The sequence below is a fragment of the Aquarana catesbeiana genome, linkage group LG07 (assembly GCF_042186555.1).
Source record: "Aquarana catesbeiana isolate 2022-GZ linkage group LG07, ASM4218655v1, whole genome shotgun sequence".
NCBI lineage: Eukaryota > Metazoa > Chordata > Amphibia > Anura > Ranidae > Aquarana > Aquarana catesbeiana.
The window spans coordinates 320,521,950-320,541,041 of NC_133330.1; the positions used below are offsets into that span (position 1 = coordinate 320,521,950).

The 19,092-nt window shown below is 48.0% G+C and overlaps 1 protein-coding gene across 2 annotated transcripts in view; it reads left to right on the top strand.

Moving 5' to 3' along the window:
- The first annotated feature begins 702 nt into the window (after positions 1-702).
- Positions 703-19,092, top strand: part of PTGER3 (prostaglandin E receptor 3) — a 64,113-nt gene continuing 45,723 nt past the window's right edge. The window contains exons 1-2 of one of the 2 annotated variants that reach the window (XM_073593750.1): positions 703-1,655; positions 13,623-13,924. In XM_073593750.1, coding sequence (XP_073449851.1) covers positions 834-1,655; positions 13,623-13,772 — 972 coding nt within the window. In that variant the 5' untranslated portion in view covers positions 703-833 and the 3' untranslated portion in view covers positions 13,773-13,924. Of the gene's footprint in view, positions 1,656-13,622; positions 13,925-19,092 lie in introns of those variants that run through there. The other variant, XM_073593749.1, reaches the window with a different exon arrangement.

Below are 19,092 nucleotides of genomic sequence, written 5' to 3' on the forward strand. Positions count from 1 at the left end.
TGGATGTATCTATCGGTAGTCATGCCTGTCCCCCTCTTGGATGGATCTATCGGTAGTCATGCCTGTCCCCCTCTTGGATGGATCTATCGGTACTAGTCATGCCTGTCCCCCTCTTGGAAGGATCTATCGGTAGTCATGCCTGTCCTCCTCTTGGAAGGATCTATCGGTAGTCAAGCCTGTCCTCCTCTTGGAAGGATCTATCGGTAGTCATGCCTGTCCTCCTCTTAGAAGGATCTATCGGTAGTCATGCCTGTCCTCCTCTTGGAAGGATCTATCGGTAGTCATGCCTGTCCTCCTCTTGGATGGATCTATCGGTATTCATGCCTGTCCTCCTCTTAGAAGGATCTATCGGTAGTCATGCCTGTCCTCCTCTTGGAAGGATCTATCTGTAGTCATGCCTGTCCTCCTCTTGGATGGATCTATCGGTATTCATGCCTGTCCTCCTCTTGGAAGGATCTATCTGTAGTCATGCCTGTCCTCCTCTTGGATGTATCTATCGGTAGTCATGCCTGTCCTCCTCTTGGAAGGATCTATCGGTAGTCATGCCTGTCCTCCTCTTGGAAGGATCTATCTGTAGTCATGCCTGTCCTCCTCTTGGATGTATCTATCGGTAGTCATGCCTGCCCTCCTCTTGGAAGGATCTATCGGTAGTCATGCCTGTCCTCAGGGATCGGATCGGAGTGTCGGTTGTCACTCTCCCAGCACGTGTCTGTCCCCGCCCCCTCCGCCTCTTATAGCCCCGTTCTCCGGCTCCGCCGGCAGTAGAGCGGGTGTCCCGCCATCAGACATGATCCGGCGGAGGGGTGCGGAGCAGGGTAGCAGAGCCGGGCAGGATGGGCAGCAGCTCCGCGGGTTGTGAGAACTCCACCATGTGGGAGGCGAACACGTCCAGCGTGGTGCGGGAGCGGAGCCAGGAGTGCGGGGGTTCGGTGTCGGTGGCGTTCCCGCTGTCTATGATGATCACCGGTCTGGTGGGCAATGCGTTGGCCATGTCCCTCATCTACCGATCGTACCGGCAGAAGGAGAGTAAGAGGAAGCATTCGTTCCTGCTGTGTATCGGCAGCCTGGCGCTCACCGACTTCACCGGACAGCTCCTCACCAGCCCGATCGTCATCTCCGTCTACCTGGCCGGCCGCCAGTGGAGCCGGGTGGACCCGTCGGGTCACCTGTGTCACTTCTTCGGGCTGTGCATGGCCATGTTCGGGCTGTGCCCGCTCTTCATCGCCAGCGCCATGGCCATAGAGAGGACCCTGGCCATCCGCTCCCCGCACTGGTACTCCAGCCACATGCGGAGCCGGGCCACCGTCACCGTGCTCATCTCCATCTGGGGCGCCGGGCTGGGCTTCGCCCTACTGCCGCTGATCGGGCTGGGGCACTACACGGTGCAGTGGCCGGGCACCTGGTGCTTTATCAGTACGGACCGGCGGAACCCCGGCAGTGTGGTCTTCGCCGCCACCTTCGCCTCCTTGGGGCTCCTGTCGCTGGCGACCACCTTCACCTGCAACCTGGCGACCATCAAAGCCCTGGTGAGGCGCTGCAAGAGCCGGAACTCCGCGTCCAAGACAAGCAAGCAGTGGGAGAGGATCACGATGGAAACCATGTTCCAGCTGATGGGGATCATGTGTGTGCTCTTCGCCTGCTGGTCGCCGCTCCTGGTAGGTGGATCTTTGGGGGGCTCCGCGCCTTTCATAACTTTATACTTTCTTCTTGTTACATTATGACAATGTGTATAGGGCTGAGCAGTCCATGCTGAGGGTTGTAGCTCTGCAAAGTCCTCCCAAGTATGGTGTTGGTTGGGATCCTCAAGAATAGATCAACTTTTAGCAAAACAGCGGTCCTTGTAGGTGGTTGGGATCCTCAAGAGTAGATCAATTTTTAGCAAAACAGTGCTCCTTGTAGGTGGATCATGGGGCTCTGCGCCTTTCATAACATTTTACTTTCTTTCTATTACAAAATAGCAACAGCTATTGAGCTGAGCAGTCCATGCCGAGGGTTGTATCTCTGCAAAGTCCTTCCAAGTTATGTCAGATATGTTTATGGTGTTGGTTGAGATCCTCAAGAATAGGTCAACTTTTAGTAGAAAAACACCACTTCTGATAGGTGGATCTTTGGAGGGCTCTGCACGTTTTATAACTTTATACTTTCTTCCTGTTACAATATGACAACGTCTATAGGGCTGAGCAGTTCATGCTGAGGGTTGTAGCTCTGCAAAGTCCTCCCAAGTATGGTGGTGGTTGGGATCCTCAAGAGAAGATAAACATTTAGCAAAACTGTGCTCCTTGTAGGTGGATCATGGGGCTCCGCGCCTTTCATAAATTTTTACTTTCTTCCTATTACAAAATAGCAACATCTATAGGGCTGAGCTGAGTAGTCCATGCTGAGGGTTGTATCTCTGCAAAGTCCTTCCAAGTTATGTCAGATATGTTTATGGTGTTGGTTGAGATCCTCAAGAATTGGTCAACTTTTAATAGTAGCAAAACACCATTTTCAGATAGGTGGATCTTTGGAGGGCTCTGCCCTTTCATAACTTTATACTTTCTTCTTGTTACAAAATTACAACCTCTATAGAGCTGAGCAGTCCATGCTGAGGGTTGTAGCTCTGCAAAAGTCCTCCCCAGTGCATGATCAATAGTAGCAAAGCACTGCTCCTGGTAGGTGGAACTTGGGGCTATGCTCCTTTCATAACTTTTTACTTCTTGTTATAAAATGGCAACATCTATAGGGCTGAGAAGTCTATGCTGAGGGTTGTAGCTCTGCAAAGTCCTCCCAAGTGTGGTGGTTGGGATCCTCAAGAGTAGATCAACTTTTAGCAAAACAGTGCTCCTTGTAGGTGGATCATGGGGCTCTATGCCTTTCATAACTTTTTACTTTATTCCTATTACAAAATAGCAGCATCTATAAGGCTGAGCTGAGCAGTTCATGCTGAGGGTTATAGCTCTGCAAAGTCCTTCTAAGTTATGTCAGATAGGTTTATGGTGTTGGTTAAGAGCCTCAAGAATAGGTCAACTTTTAATAGTAGCAAAACACCACTTCTGATAGGTGGCTCTTTGGAGGGCTCTGCACCTTTCATATCTTTATACTTTCTTCTTGCTACAAAATTACAACTTCTAGAGGGCTGAGCAGTCCATGCTGAGGGTTGTAGCTCTGCAAAAGTCATCCCCAGTGCATGTAGGCACAAAACTGTTCAGAAGTTAGACATGTTTATGGTGTTGGTTGGAATTCTTAAAGCGGAGTTCCACCCATTTAAAAGTCAGCAGCTTCAAAAGGTGTAGCTGCTGACTTTTATTAATCAGACACTCACCTGCCCAACGGTCCAGCGATGCGGGCATACGAAGCCCCGCTTCTCTCCACGGTGCCGGCATTCTAACTGTGGGTGCCCAGCTATGGTTTCACAGCCGGGCGAGCACTGCGCATGCATGAGCCGCGCTGCACAATGTGAATGGCCGGGCGATCTTCTGGGACCTGTGATGTGTCCCAGAAGAGGGAGGAGGGAGATGTGAACTTCCGGCGCCGCGGAGCCAGAGGAGGAAGTGGGAGCAGGGTGCCCATAAAAACTGGGTACCCCCCCCAAAAAAAATGAAATGCCAAATGTGGCATGTCAGGGGGTCACCATCACTTAAAGCGGAAGTTCTATTTTTGGGTGGAACTCTGCTTTAATAGATCAATAGTAGCAAAGCACTGCTCCTGGTAGGTGGAACTTGGGGCTACGCTCCTTTCAAAACTTTTTACTTCTTGTTATAAAATGGCAACAGCAGTAAGGCTGAGCGGCTCATGCTGAGAGTTGTAGCTCTGCAAAGTCCTCCCAAGTATGGTGTTGGTTGGGATCCTCAAGAATAGATCAGCTTTTAATAGTAGCAAAACACCACTTCTGGTAGGTAGATCCTGGGGCTCTGCAACTTTCATAATGTGTTACTTTCCTCCTATTACAAAGTGGCAACATTTATAGGGCTGAGCAGTCCATGCTAAGGGCTGTAGTTCTGCAAATTTCTGCAAAAGTGTGTAGGCACCAAACTGTTTAAATGTCAGATAAGTTTAAGGTGTTGGTTGGGATCCTTTAATAGATCAACTTATAATAGTAACAAAACTGCTCCTGGTAGATGGATCCTGGGGCTCCGCACCTTTCATAAATTGTTACATTCTTCCTAATACAAAATGGCAACATTACGGGCTGAGCAGTTCATGGTAAAGGTTGTAGTTCTTCAAAGTCCTCCCAAGTTATGCCAGATAAGTTTATAATACGTTGGTTGGGATCCTCAAAATTAGATCAACTTTTGTAATTTGCTATTTTCCTCCTATTACAAAATTGCAACATCTATAGGGCTGAATAGTCCATGTTGAGGATTGTAGCTCTGCAAAGTCCTCCCCAGTGTGTAGGCACTGAACTGTTCAGATGTCAGATAAGTTGAAGGTGTTGATTGGTATCCTCAAGAATAGAAAACCTTGGAATAGAAGCAAACCACTGCTCCTGGTAGGTGGATCATAGGGCTCCGTACCTTTCATAATCTGATAATTTAGTTCTATTACAAAATGGCAACATTTATAGGGTTGAGCAGTCCATGCTGAGGGTTGTAGCTCTGCAAAGTCCTTCCAAGCTATGTCAGATACATTTATGGTGTTGGTTGGGATCCCACCGCTCCCAAAAAATGCATCATAGGGCTTCGCAGTTTCATAATTTGCTACTTCCGTCCTATTAAAAAATGGCAACATCTATAGGGCTGAAAAAGTCCATGTTGAGGGTTGTAGTTCCTTAAAGTCCTCCCCAGTGTGTAGGCACTGAACTTTTCAGATGTAGGATAAGCTAAAGATGTCGGTTAGGATCCAAAAAAATAGATCATCTTTAGAAAACCACTGCTCCTTGTAGGTGTATCATAGGGCTCCTTGCCTTTAATAACGTGTTACTTTCCTTCTATTACAAAATTACAACATTTATAGGGATAGACAGTTCATACTGAGGGTTGTAGCTCTGCAAAGTCCTCCCAAGTGTGTAGGCACTGAACTGTTCAGACGTCAGATAAGTTTATGATGTTGGAGGGGATCCTCAAGTGTAGATCAACTTTTAATAGGAGCTACAGGTTGGTCCACACCAAAAATTGCCCTAAAGTTTCAGGTGCGAGCCCAGCTCCTCACTGCAGAGTAGATACAACGTTGAATGGATGCCTGCTCTTTAATAAAAGCCAACTTCCTTATTGCAACAAATTCCTATACATGACCCACAATCAAACTGCAATCTCATTCCTCCTGCTGCATGATTGTGGGTCATGTAAAAGAATTTGTTGCAGTCAAGTGCAGCCATCCATTCAACTTTTTTATCTACTCTGCAGTGAGGAGCTGGGCTAGCACCTGAGACTTTAGGGGCATTTTTTGGTGTAGACCAACCTTGTGCTCCTATTAAGAGTTTATCTAAACTTGTGGATCCCCTCCAACACCATAAACGTACCTGTCATCTGAGCAGCTCAGTGCCTACACAATTGTTACGACTTTGCAGGGCTACAACCCTCAGCATGGACTGTTACGATCATCTATTCAATTTTGTATATATAGATCAACTTTGTTCTACTCTACTACTGCCTATAATACAGATCTTAGTGTGTGGACATTTCTAGGCAAATGTTCCAGCCAAGATTTGCTGTTTCTTGTCATTCTACAAGCCAGGAGAATAAGAGGAAAACCTTCTCTGTCTGTATCTGGGTTGTATTTTATGTCAGGCAGAAAAAGTGTGCCGTTCCAGGGCAGGAAAGTTGGGGGTTTCGGAAACAAAGCTGGAGAAGAGTTTTAGTGGGCATGTGTACTGGAGAGGAGTGCAGAGGTTATGGCAGGCAATATGTACAGGAGAGGAGTGCAGAGGGTATGAGATGAGAGCAGGCAGTATGTACAGGAGAGGAGTGCAGAGGGTATGAGAGCAGGCAATATGTACAGGAGAGGAGTGCAGAGGGTATGAGAGCAGGCAGTGTGTACAGGAGAGGAGTGCAGAGGGTATGAGGGCAGGCAGTATGTACAGGAGAGGAGTGTGGGGTGTGACTGCTGGCTGTGTGTACGGGAGGAACGCGGAGGGTATAACAGGGCAGTGTATGCTTGGAAAGGTACAGAGATAATGGCAGGGCAGTAGGTACAGGAGAGGAGTGTAGAGGGTATGGCTACTGGCTGTGTGTGCAGGGGATTAATGTGGATGGTATAAGGCTGGCTATAGACTTACAAAGTTAGGGAGAATGAAAAACAAAAATGTCTGGAATCCCCCATCCACACAAGCTAGGTGGATTCTGACAGCGGGACGCTCTACTATCAGAACACACTGATCAGCGGCTACAGAAGCTGATCGATTAAAGTTTTCCAGTGTGTCTGTTTAACAGAACTCAATTTAACTATTGCCTTCTGTGCAGTAAGGGAGTGTGTGACAGTGGGCAGTATGTGCAGAAGAGTGTGGAGGGTATGACAGTGGGCAGTATGTGCAGAAGAGTGTGGAGGGTATGACAGTGGGTAGTATGCGCAGGAGAGAAGAGCAAAGGGTATGGCAAGGGGCAGTCTGTGACAAAGCGGAGTGCTAAAGGTATGACAGCAGTGAGTTTGCACAGGAGAGAGGTGATAGTGACCAGCATGTGCAGTACAGGAGGGCAGAAGGTATGACAGCAGGCAGTGTGTGCAGGAGAGAAGCGTGGAGGGTATGACAGCAGGCAGTGTGTGCAGGAGAGAAGTGTGGAGGGTATGACAGCAGGCAGTGTGTGCAGGAGAGAAGCGTGGAGGGTATGACAGCAGGCAGTGTGTGCAGGAGAGGAGTGTGGAGGGTATGGCAGCAGGCAGTGTGTGCAGGAGAGGAATGTGGAGGGTATGGCAGCAGGCAGTGTGTGCAGGAGAGGATTGTGGAGGGTATGGCAGCAGGCAGTGTGTGCAGGAGAGGATTGTGGAGGGTATGGCAGCAGGCAGTGTGTGCAGGAGAGGATTGTGGAGGGTATGGCAGCAGGCAGTGTGTGCATGAGAAGGAAAGTGGAGGATATGACAGAGGGCCATAAGTGCAGGAGAGCAGTGCAGAGGTTGAGAGAGCAGACATTATGTGCAGGAGAGGAGCATGGAGGGTAAGACAGCAGGCATTATGTACAGGAGAGGAGTATGGAGGCTGGAAGAGCAGGCATTATGTGCAGGAGAGGAGTGAGGAGGTTGGGAGAGCAGGCATTATGTGCAGGAGAGGAGTGTGGAGGCTGGAAGAGCAGGCATTATGTGCAGGAGAGGAGTGTGGAGTCTGGAAGAGCAGGCATTATGTGCAGGAGAGGAGTGTGGAGGCTGGAAGAGCAGTCATTATGTGCAGGAGAGGAGTGCAGAGGTTGGGAGAGCAGGCAGTATGTGCAGTAGAGCAGTGTGGAGGGTATGACAATGCGTAGTATGCACAGAAGATTGTAGAGAGTACATTCAGCAGAGGGTTGCAGAGGGTATGACTGCAAGCAGTGTGTGCAGTAGAGGAGTGTGGCAGGTATAACAGTGGACAATATGTGTAGGCGAAGAGTGCAAAGGACATTATAGTGGGCAGTATGTGTAGCAGAAGAGTGCAAAAAGCATAGGACAACAGGCAATCTGTGCAAGAGAGGAGTGTGTAGAGAATGACAGAAGACGAGTGCAGGAGTATCACAATGGGCAGTATGTGCAGGAGAAGAGTTTGTAGGGTCTGACAATAGGCAGCAGGCACAGGAGAGAAGTGTGTAGCCTATGACAGCAGGCAGTATGCACAGGAAGGGAGTGTGAACAACATGATATAGGCAGTATGCACAAGATAAGATTGAGAAGCTAACAAGAATGAACAAAGTATCTGCAGAACAGAAGTGAGAAGGGTATGATATTGGGCATTATGTACAAGAGAAGAGTACAGGGGGTGTGACGGTAGGTAGTATCTGTAGTAGTATCTGTAGGAGACGGAGTCCCAATCGCAAGCTGAGCACCGGTACACTGCAGGAAGAACTTTAAAGTGCTCAGTCAGCACAGATAAAAAAAAACTTTTAAATGTTTCTAACTTTCTGTAGTTCACAGGGAAATCTAGGAACAATAAAATTAATAACAGTCAGCCACTGCCCTGGGTGGAGTGTGGGAGGGGGTGCTAAAACACTGGGGCACCACCCTTTGTCTTGCTAAATTCTGTCAAAAAGCAGAGGCGAGGATATGCAGGCTTCCCCGCTCTTTGCCGGAAAGACACAAACACTCTCCCGGGCACAGATCACTGACAGGCTGGGCGGCTGGATCGGACAGTGAGAGCTCCTCTACAGGGGGCAGAGCAGGCAGACGGCAGTACATTACAGCCCTGATCACTGATTCCTGCCCAGAAGACATGGAACTCTCCTCTTTCCTTTTTCCTCTCTCCTCTCTCCTCTTTCCTCTCTCCTCTCCTCTCATCTTTCCTCTCTCCTGTTTCCTCTCTCCTCTTTCCTCTCTCCTCTCTCTCCTCTTTCCTCTTTCCTCTTTCCTCTTTCCTCTTTCCTCTTTCCTCTCTCCTCTTTCCTCTTTCCTCTCTCCTCTTTCCTCTTTCCTCTCTCCTCTTTCCTCTTTCCTCTCTCCTCTTTCCTCTTTCCTCTCTCCTCTTTCCTCTCTCCTCTCTCTCCTCTCTCCTCTTTCCTCTCTCCTTTCTCCTCTCTCCTCTTTTCTCTTTCCTCTTTCCTCTCTCCTCTTTCCTCTCTCCTCTTTCCTCTCTCCTCTTTCCTCTCTCCTCTTTCCTCTCTCCTCTTTCCTCTCTCCTCTTTCCTCTCTCCTCTTTCCTCTCTCCTCTTTCCTCTCGCCTCTTTCCTCTTGCCTCTCTCCTCTCTCCTCTTTCCTCTTGCCTCTCTCCTCTCTCCTTGGGCCTCTGAAGATAACAGAAGACAGATAACAGACTGCTTTATCTCCTCCTGTGAGTCCCAACCTGTTCTGCTATCCAGACTGTGCTATACTGTGCTGTGCAATGCTGTAATCCTGTACTGACCCCTGCAGTGCAGGTTTACTAAAGTGGAAGTAAAATGGTTTTGGATAGGTTAGGAATATACTGGTACTTTTCAGGCTCTACATAGATATAGATATCTGTATATCTGTCTATATCTACACACACACTATATCTTAATGAAAATCATGGCTTTTTTTTATAAAATATAGTGTGTGTGAAATACATCTCTGTAGGGTCTGAAAAGCCCCAGTATATTACTAACCTATGGAAAGATTTGACCATACACAGCAAGGGATGTGATGCAGCCCAACTCCAGCAAAGTGTAAACGTCCACCCAGGGCCGGCCCAAGACATTGTGCTGCCTGAGTCCATGAATGAAATCCCGCCCCCCCCCCCCAAAAAAAAAAAATCACGCCCACCAAAAGGCCCCCACATCCATTATTTTATATCATAATACTTAAAACTAAAATAAAATTTATCAGGTCAGATTTATATGCAACAGCACCTTGTCTAAATGCAAAATTATATGACATACCATTATGTTCAATTCCAAGGGGTGGGCTAGGGCAGTATTGGGGCAGGCTAGGGTAGTATATGGGCAGGCTAGGGTAGTATATGGACAGGCTAGGGTAGTATATGGAGAGGCTAGGGTAGTATATGGAGAGGCTAGGGTAGTATATGGAGAGGCTAGGGTAGTATATGGAGAGGCTAGGGTAGTATATGGACAGGCTAGGGTAGTATATGGACAGGCTAGGGTAGTATATGGACAGGCTAGGGTAGTATATGGACAGGCTAGGGTAGTATATGGACAGGCTAGGGTAGTATATGGACAGGCTAGGGTAGTATAGGGACAGGCTAGGGTAGTATAGGGACAGGCTAGGGTAGTATAGGGACAGGCTAGGGTAGTATAGGGACAGGCTAGGGTAGTATATAGATAGGCTAGGGCAGTATGGGAGCAGGCTAGGGTAGTATAGGGGCAGGCGGTACGGCCCGAGGTGGAGGGGGGGGGCAATTGTCATCATGAGAAAACTGCTGGAAAAAAATCCTGGTCGTCAATTTGTTGGGTAAATAGAAGAGAAAGAAAGGCGGTCCTGGTTCACTTTGCTGCCCCTCTGGACTCACTGGACCCATGGTAGGGCTGGCCCTGCGTCCACCCTTCCAGTGCTGGGGGAAAACCTGTACTTGCTCCAGCCAGCTGCAGTGCTCTCCTCCCTCCACCCAAAGCCTCAGCATCATCACATACCATACAGGAACATCAACCCTGTATGGTATGATGAGGCTGGAGTGTGACTAGAGCCACTCACAATTTAGAGCCCTTTCACACTGAAAGTGCGTGGGCATCGGCGGTGAAGTGCCGCTAGGTTTAGCGGCACTTTACCGACGTTTTAGAGGTGCTTTTCGGCCGCTAGCTTGGCACTTTTAACCCCCGCTAGCGGCCAAATAAAGGGTTAAAAGCGTCGCTACCGCTGCGCTTTGCAGGCACTTCGGCGGCACTGCCCATTGATTTCAGTGGGCAGGAGCGGTGTTTACACTCCTAAAGCACCTCAAAGATGCTGCTTGTAGGACTTTTATTGATGTCCTGCCACCGCAGCGCCCCAGTGTGAAAGCACTCCGGCTTTCATACTGGGATTGCAGGTGAGGCATTTTTCCAGGCGCTTTACAGGCGCTATTTTTAGTGCCTGAAAACGCCTCCAGTGTGAAAGGGGTCTTACCCAGGAGCTCCAGAGGACCAGTCACAGCACTGGAGCAAGGAATAAGGTAAAGCTGGCCACACACGGATCAAAACGTGTTAGTTTCAGCAGGGATCAGCTGAATTTTGATCTGTGTGTAACCTTGCCTGTTAAGCCTCGTACACACGATCATATTTTCGGACGACCGTTCGTTCGTTTTTTTGTGGCTTGCTAGTCTCATGTATATGAATACAGCCACGTGGAAGCCACCCTATCAACATTTTCCTCTCCCGGGCCACCTGCAGTCCACCACCACCTAAGCTTGTCTGACCCCACTTGGCGTATGCCCCGTTGGGTCCACCGTTTCTGGTAAGCCTCTTCACTTTTGGTGGTGTTGTGCGTGCTTCTACTCCAGATGATTTATATGCTTGATGTGTCTAGTTCCTGAGGATCCCTCATCTTTTTCCCAAGGATGTCTCCCCTTTTGGCACACACATTTTGAACTGTCAGTTTAAAGACTCTATATTGGACTTTCTTTCATAGCGCTACACTTATATTTTTTTGTTATAGTCTCATGTAGAAAGTGAAGAGGTTACTCAACGTACCAAAATTTTCATACAACAGAATACAACGTCAGAAGTGATGTAATGTATTGAATAGTTTTGTATGTATTCTTTCATTTCTGAGCATGTGTAGTCTTGCTCTTACGATTTTTTTCATACAAACACCGTACTAATTAAACGAAAATCGGACGTTGAGTTCACATCCGACAAAAATGTTATAGTCTGCACATCCAGCTTTTGTCTGATGAAAAACCGGAATCGGCTGCTGAAAGCACCGCACTAACGATCCGAAAATCGGCAAATCGTTCGTCGGACGAAATGTTAATTCTGATTTTCACATCGTGTGTACGGGCCTATAGAAGCCGCCCTGTCAGATCAGCTTCTGTATAATGGAACTGCTGGAAAAACGTGTTCGATCAGCAGCTTGCATCCAATCAGCTGCAGCACTGATTAGTGTATTCTGACAGACAAGAGTTCCCACTGTCAGAATATGTCTTGGGTGGGGGGGAGGGGATTTATGCATCCACCTCTCTTGTATGGATGGATGAGGCTGGGTTCACACTGGTGTGATGCGAGAACCCTGCAAATCCAGTGCAGGTTCCCGCATCGCACCTGATTCGCACAGTGGTTAACACTGAGATCTGCGAACCTCTGCGGGTGTCAATATAAAGTTAACGACAGCCCCAGATTGGTTTGCAGTGCGAACTGTGAAATGGTGCAGGAATCGGATCGCATAGGTGTGAACACCCATTCAATCCAATCCCAGTGTGGACCAAAAAAAGGGTCATGCACCATTTTGGTGTGAATGCTATGCAATTTCAACCGTACAGTTTGTATGGCTGAAATCGCATCGCATCGCACAGACATGGCATGTGATCTGCACAGCAATGCGGTGCGAATCGTATGCAATGTCTGGCATCACACTAGTGTGAACCCAGCCTGAATCTGTTAGGCTGGGCTCACACCGCTGTGCAGAGTGGCTCACTGCAGGGGGTCCAGTGTGTCCCTGTTCACCTTTTCAGGTCCAAGTTCGGTACAAATTTTGGGCTGAATTCGGACCTGAAATGGACCAGAAGACGCACAGGACTCCTGTGCAATTTGCTCCGCAGCCTTCCAGGAGATGTGTGAACCGCCTCCATAGAGAGCCAGTCACAAACTCCTGACATGCGAACTGGATGTGGGGAAACCTGTATCCAATTTGCGTAAGACCCCATACACACTATTAGATTTTCTGCAGATTTTTGTCTTCAAGTTTATCAAAACCATATAATATGAGGTCAAACCTTAAGAGTTTCTATTTGTATGCAATCAGGCAGGCCCTTGTACTACATGGGTTTGGTAAATCTGAAGACAAAAATCTGCAGAAAATCTAATGCCGCGTACACACGGTCAGACTTTTCGTCTACAAAAGTCCGACAGCCTGTCCGACAGACTTCTGGCGGACTTCCGGCGGACTTTCGGCGGACTTGCAGCAGACTTTCTAACGAACGGACTTGCCTACACACGACCACACAAAAGTCCGACGGATTCGTACGTGATGACGTACACCGGACTAAAATAAGGAAGTTGATAGCCAGTAGCCAATAGCTGCCCTAGCGTGGGTTTTTGTCCGTCGGACTAGCACACAGACGAGCGGATTTCGGGGTCCGTCGTAGTTACGACGTAAAGATTTGAAGCATGTTTCAAATCTAAAGTCCGTCGGATTTGAGGCTGAAAAAGTCTGCTGAAAGTCCGGAGAAGCCCACACACGATCGGATTACCAGCCAGCTTTAGTCCGTCGGCGTCCGTTGGACTTTTGTAGACGAAAAGTCCGACCGTGTGTACGCGGCATTATAGTGTGTACGGGGCTTTAAGCCTTGTGTACACAGTCCGATTGTTGGCAGGGGATTCGTTGATGACAGACTGTTTTCCTAAAATCTGACCACTAGTACGCTCCTTTTAACAATTGTTGTCCAACTTTTTGCCAACAAATGTTGGATGGTAGGCTGGTAAATTTTCGGTGGACAACGATTTGACATCAGATTTTCGGATGGTCAGTACACAAATCCGTCACACAAAAGTCCAAAGTACAAACCCGCATGGTCGGAATCAATGATCACCAAACACGAAATTAGCAGAAGGGGCCCAAAGAGTGGCGCTCAAGAGCTGAAATTCCTCGTAGTACATGACTACGTTCGTGTTTGTGGCACGACAATTTGTGTAACGTTAGTATGCAAGACAAGTTCCCGGCACACGTCCTTTTGACAAAAATCAGACGCTCGGTTGGCCAACAATCGTACCGTGTGTACGAGGCTTTAGTGCGAACCCAGCCTGAGTGTCACCACATACCGCGCTGAACCCGGAAGGAACGGGCAGCTAACGAGAGCCGGCCGGCTCGTGTCTTTTTTAAACGCTTCTTATACACGACAAAATTGTAAGTGCAACATTTAACTTTTAATAAATGTAATTTTAAAACGAATTACGCTATGGATACCTTCCTATTCTTTCATGGGGAATGAGCATGTATCTACTGCACAGAGGATATCCCATATAGAGAGACCGGTGACATCCAGCTTTCCAAGTTTTAAAGACCCATGGCTGGGGATAAGAGCAACAGGCATTCACGATCTCCTTAAACAAGAGATCAAAAAAGCTGGTAAGCTGCATTGATATCATTGGTGGAGGAACTTTCCTGTCGCACTTTATTACATCTCCCATGGTTGTTGTGGACGCATGTCACTAACGTTTGGAGGGCTAAGATATCACCACTTGGAAAATTACTATGATCTGCATATACAGTGGGATCTTTATTCAATAGCCCATTGGACGAGACTCTATTTTTTTTATACTTTATATGTATATAACAATCTTTTTGTTTTATTCAGTATATTTTTTTGTTATAATTTAGCACATTTCATTTGTGATTGTATTTAATTGTTAGTGTGACACAGGGAGTTGTCCATGCTAGATGAATACTCTTTAGGTCACTAATTTGATCACTTATATTTAACGCAGCTTTTTTTTCTTATAATGAAAAAAAACCTATTCATGTGTGTCAGTTTAACCCCTTCCCGACCAGCCGCCGCAGTTTTACTGCAGCAGGTTGGCTCCCCTGGGCGAACCATCGTCGCTATACTTCGGCTTGCCTTTTGACCACTGGGAGGGGAGTGCGCGGACCTGCGACGCCAGTGCCGATGCACATGTCCGACGGTCGCGATGACCACCAGGCACCCGCGACCGCTCCACACTGAGACAGAATGGAGATCTGTCAATGTAAACAGACAGACCTGTTTTTGACAGGTACCCTGTCCCCTCTACCATCGGACCTCGTCGCGGCGAGGTACGTCAGAATCCCAGCCCCCTTCTCCTCCTCCCCCTGCTGTTGGGTCAGTAAAAGAGCGCAGCGCGCTTCGTGCATGCGCAGCAGGGACCCGGCTGTGAAGGCTTCTTTGCCGGGTTCCCCCACCATTAATGGCAGCGGCAGCACCCGACAGCCGATAGAAACATCAGCTGGGGTGCCGACATCGCTGGATTCCAGGGCAGGTGAGTGTCCTAATATTTAAGTCAGCAGCTGCAGTATGTGTAGCTGTTGACTTTTAATTCTCGGAGGGGCAGGCCGGAACACCATTTTAATGCATAGAATGCATTAAGTTAAAAAACCTTTTGCCTTTACAACCAATAGTTATTAGGGATTAAATGGACACATTTTATTTAAAAAAAAAAAAAATCTAATTTTCTTCATTTCTCAGGCTGCTTTGGCTAATATCATTTGGAGATCCAAACACATCCCTTTGATCTATCAGTTGAATAAAACAGAGGGTGCAAAAGCAACAGTGTTACTTTGTATCTCTCTGTCTGAATAATGTTGATAAATAGTGAGTTTTTTTTTTTTGACAGCTGCCGCTTCTAGAGCAGGAGTAGGCAACCTTCTTAAGCATAGTGTGCCGAAAATCACCCTAAGGATATATTCATATATGATTTGCACACCTCCTCCAGAGTTACCATAACTTGGTAGGAGTTCGGAGGTATCTTGTAGCCATTACAGCAGCGCCAAATTCACTTTTATCTCATTCAATATTAACTCTATCCACAGGTGGTAGTTGAGCGGAGGCAGTAGCAGCTTTTGTTCTTTCTCCATGGAGCAGGTCCACTTCTAATACATAACTTCACACCGATCGCCCCAGTTCTTGCACTATCGACCTCAGATTACCCCAACTCCTGTACCTTCACGCCTCAGATCACCACAATTCCTGCACATTCCCACCTCAGATCACCCCAAATCCTTCACATTCACACCTCAGATCACCCCAAATCCTTCACATTCATACCTCAGATCAGTCCCAATTCCTGCACCTCTAAATGATTAATTCCCAATAGCTGGTAATTACTGGCTCAAAATGTAAGCACACAGCTTGGGGCAACCACCTCAACACCAGGACTGAATCTAGCCTATCTGATGAAGGGGTGCAGTAAAAAATGTAAGGGGGCAGAGGACGGGAGGTCAGCAGGGCAGAGGACGGGAGGTCAGCAGGGCAGAGGACAGGGGGTCAGCAGGGCATTGTACAGGGGGTCAGCAGGGCATTGTACAGGGGGTCAGCAGGGCATTGTACAGGGGGTCAGCAGGGCATTGTACAGGGGGTCAGCAGGGCATTGTACAGGGGTCAGCAATTACACAAGGGTCAGCAGGGTAGAAGATGGGGTCAGTAGGAAAGGGGGTTAGGTCAACAAGGCATAGCATGGGGGTCAGCAGAACATAAAACGGGTCAGCAGGGCATGGAACAGGGGTCATCAGGGAATAGAACCAAGGTCAGCAGGACAGAGGATGGGGTCAGCATGACAGAGAAGGAGTCAACAGGGCATAGGATGGGGTCAGCAGAACATAGAACAGGGGTCAGCAGGGTGGAGGTTGGGGTTAGCAGGACAGAAGAGGGGGGTCAACAGGGTAAAGGACAGGTTTGGCAGAGCAGAGGATGGAGGTCAACAGGGTAGAGCATGGGATTGGCAGGGTATAGGATGGAGTCAGCAGGGCAGAGGATGGGGTCGTTGCTGACAGGGCACTCAACAGTGCTCCTCCTCACAAAATGCACTGATCAATGGATAAATGACACTGGCAGGGAAGGGGTTAACACTAGGGGGCGATCAAGGGTGTTAACTGTGTTCCCTGGGTGTGTTTTTACTTGTGTGGGGGCTGGGCTGCCTGGGACAACAAATAGATCGCTGTTCCTGATCACTAAGAACAGCAGATCTCAGAGTTGTCCCCTAACAGAACGGGGATCCGCCTTGTTTACACAGTCAGATCCCCCTTCTGCCTCTGTGTACCGCGATCGCGGGTGGCCAGCGGACATCAAGTCTGTGGGACCCACGGGCACGCTCTCGTGGCGTGCAGCAGGCGCGCATGCGCCCTCAGTTTAACATGTACGGACCGATGTTCGCGTACCTCGGTTTGCGCAGGAGAGCCTACCTGCCGTAGTATATGGCTGGTCTTCAAGTGGTTAAAGGAGTTGTAAAGGCAGAAGGTTTTTCATCTTAATGCATCCTAACCATTGAGATAAAAAAAACCTTCTGTGTGTAGCAGCCTCCCCAACACCCCCCTAATTACTTACCCGAGCCCCTTCTCTCTCCAGCTTAGCCACCCGGGACACTCCTCTTGATTGGCTGAGACACAGCAGCGGCACCATTGGCTCCCGTGGCTGTCAATCAGTCAAAAAGTCAGTCAGCCAATCAAGGGAGAAAGAGGGCAGGGCCAGGTGGGAGCTCTGTGTCTGAATGGATACACGGAGCTCTGACTTGACTCGGGTGCTCCCATGGAAAGCTGCTTGCTGAGGGGGCACCCAATAGGAGGGAGGGGCCAGGAGCAGCAAAGAGGGACCCGAGAAGAGGAGGATCTGGGCTGCTCTGTGCAAAACCAACTACACAGAGGAGATAAGCATAACATGTTTGTAAATTTATGAAAAAACAAAACACACTATGCAATCACTTTAAATATAAATATTGAAGGCTCTCTGGGCCTCTTCTATGAACTCTAGTTTTTTTCCATAGAATTTCTATTGGATTCAAGTCAGGGGATTGGCTGGCCTATTCTAGCAGCTTTATTTTCTTTCTTTGAAACCAACTGAGAGTATTCAATACTTTACCCACTGTATATATTGTCTTTATATATATATATATATATATATATATATATATATATATATATATATGACTGGTCTTGTCTCCGCCCCCTCATGTAGTTTTCTGCAGGCATCCTGTAGTGGGTGGAGCCTGCTGGGTCCCTCCCACAGCTCTGCTCTCTGCACAGGCTATGTACATCCAATTGGTGATGTCACTGCTACCTTTACAAGGTAATTTCCACATTTGTAAAAACATTTGGTGGTCATAAAGGGAATTTACATGGGAAAATTCCCCCAGGGGTTTTTTAGCAGCAAATTATCGTAGTCAATCAATGTATAAAAAGTTTTTATTAGGAAAGACAATATTGAATCACATGTAACACATTAAAAAATGAGCTTTTTGGTCCTGAGGCAAAATACATATACCAGAATACAGTCGTGCAAACATATGGATACTTAGCATTACATTACAGTGATTGCCATGTCAAAAACCCCCAAACAAGTGAACATATTCACCAGCACACCATGGATCAACACTTCCATCCACAGGTTTCTTTTTATTGAGAGAGATCACAGAAATAAGTGCAATGTTTCAGGGCCGCGCAGAGCCCCTTCGTCAGGCATGTGATAAAGTGCAACAGTGTCAGAGCAGAATATAAATACATTATCCACCAATCAGAACATGCAACAATTGAAAAAAATAGAGAAGAATGGTACCGCCCCCACCCTGTGACATCAATCTGACGTAAGAATCCCACCAGAAACGTCAAAAACATAACAGGCAACAAGATCACTTAAAGAGGGAGTCCGCCTAAAAAAAAAAATATTAAAAGCCAGCAGCTACAAATACTGCAGCTGCTGACTTTTAATAAATGGGCACTTACCTGTCCCAGGGTCCAGCGATGTCGGCAGCCGACGTCGATCACTCGCTCGACTCTCGGCAGCTGCCGCCGCCATCCTAGGTGAAGGAATCAGGAAGTGAAGCGTTGCGGCTTCACTTCCCGGTTCCCTACTGCGCATGCGCGAGTCGCGCTGCGCGTCGTAACTGGTCCCCGATAGCTCCTGGGACCTGTGTGTTTCCCAGGAGACAGTGCGGAGGGACAGGAAGAGGCATAGACTCCCGTGGAAGTCTATGCCGGAAGTGGGTGCAAATACCTGTCTTAGACAGGTATCTGCACCCCCCTCCCCCCTGAAAGGTGCCAGATGTGACACTGGAGGGGGGGAGGGTTCAGAAAAGCGGAAGTTCCATTTTTGTGTGGAACTCCGCTTTAAATCACAATCTATTACTTGTACACTGACGCTTCACATGCGGGTAGTATCCCGCAATATAATAGATTGATTATTCCAGGCTACTTTAAGTTATCTTGCTGCCTGTTATGTTTTTGACGTTTCTGGTGGGATTTTGACATCACAGGGTGATGGCGGTACCATTCTTCTCTATTTTTTCAAATTTTTGCATGTTCTGATTGGTGGATAATGTACCGTATTTATCGGCGTATAACACGCACCCCAATTTAAGAGGGAAGTTTCAGGGAAAAAACTTTACATGGACCCCCTGCATAGTACACAGAACCCTGTACAACACACGGAACCCTGTACAACACACGGAACCCTGTACAACACACGGAACCCTGTACAACACACGGAACCCTGTACAACACACGGAACCCTGTACAACACACGGAACCCTGTACAACACACGGAACCCTGTACAACACACGGAACCCTGTACAACACACGGAACCCTGTACAACACACGGACCCCTATACAACACACGGACCCCTATACAACACACAGCCCCCCTGCATAATACACGGACCCCCTGCATAGTACACAGCCCCCTGTACAACACACAGCCCCCTGTACAGGGACAGCGCTG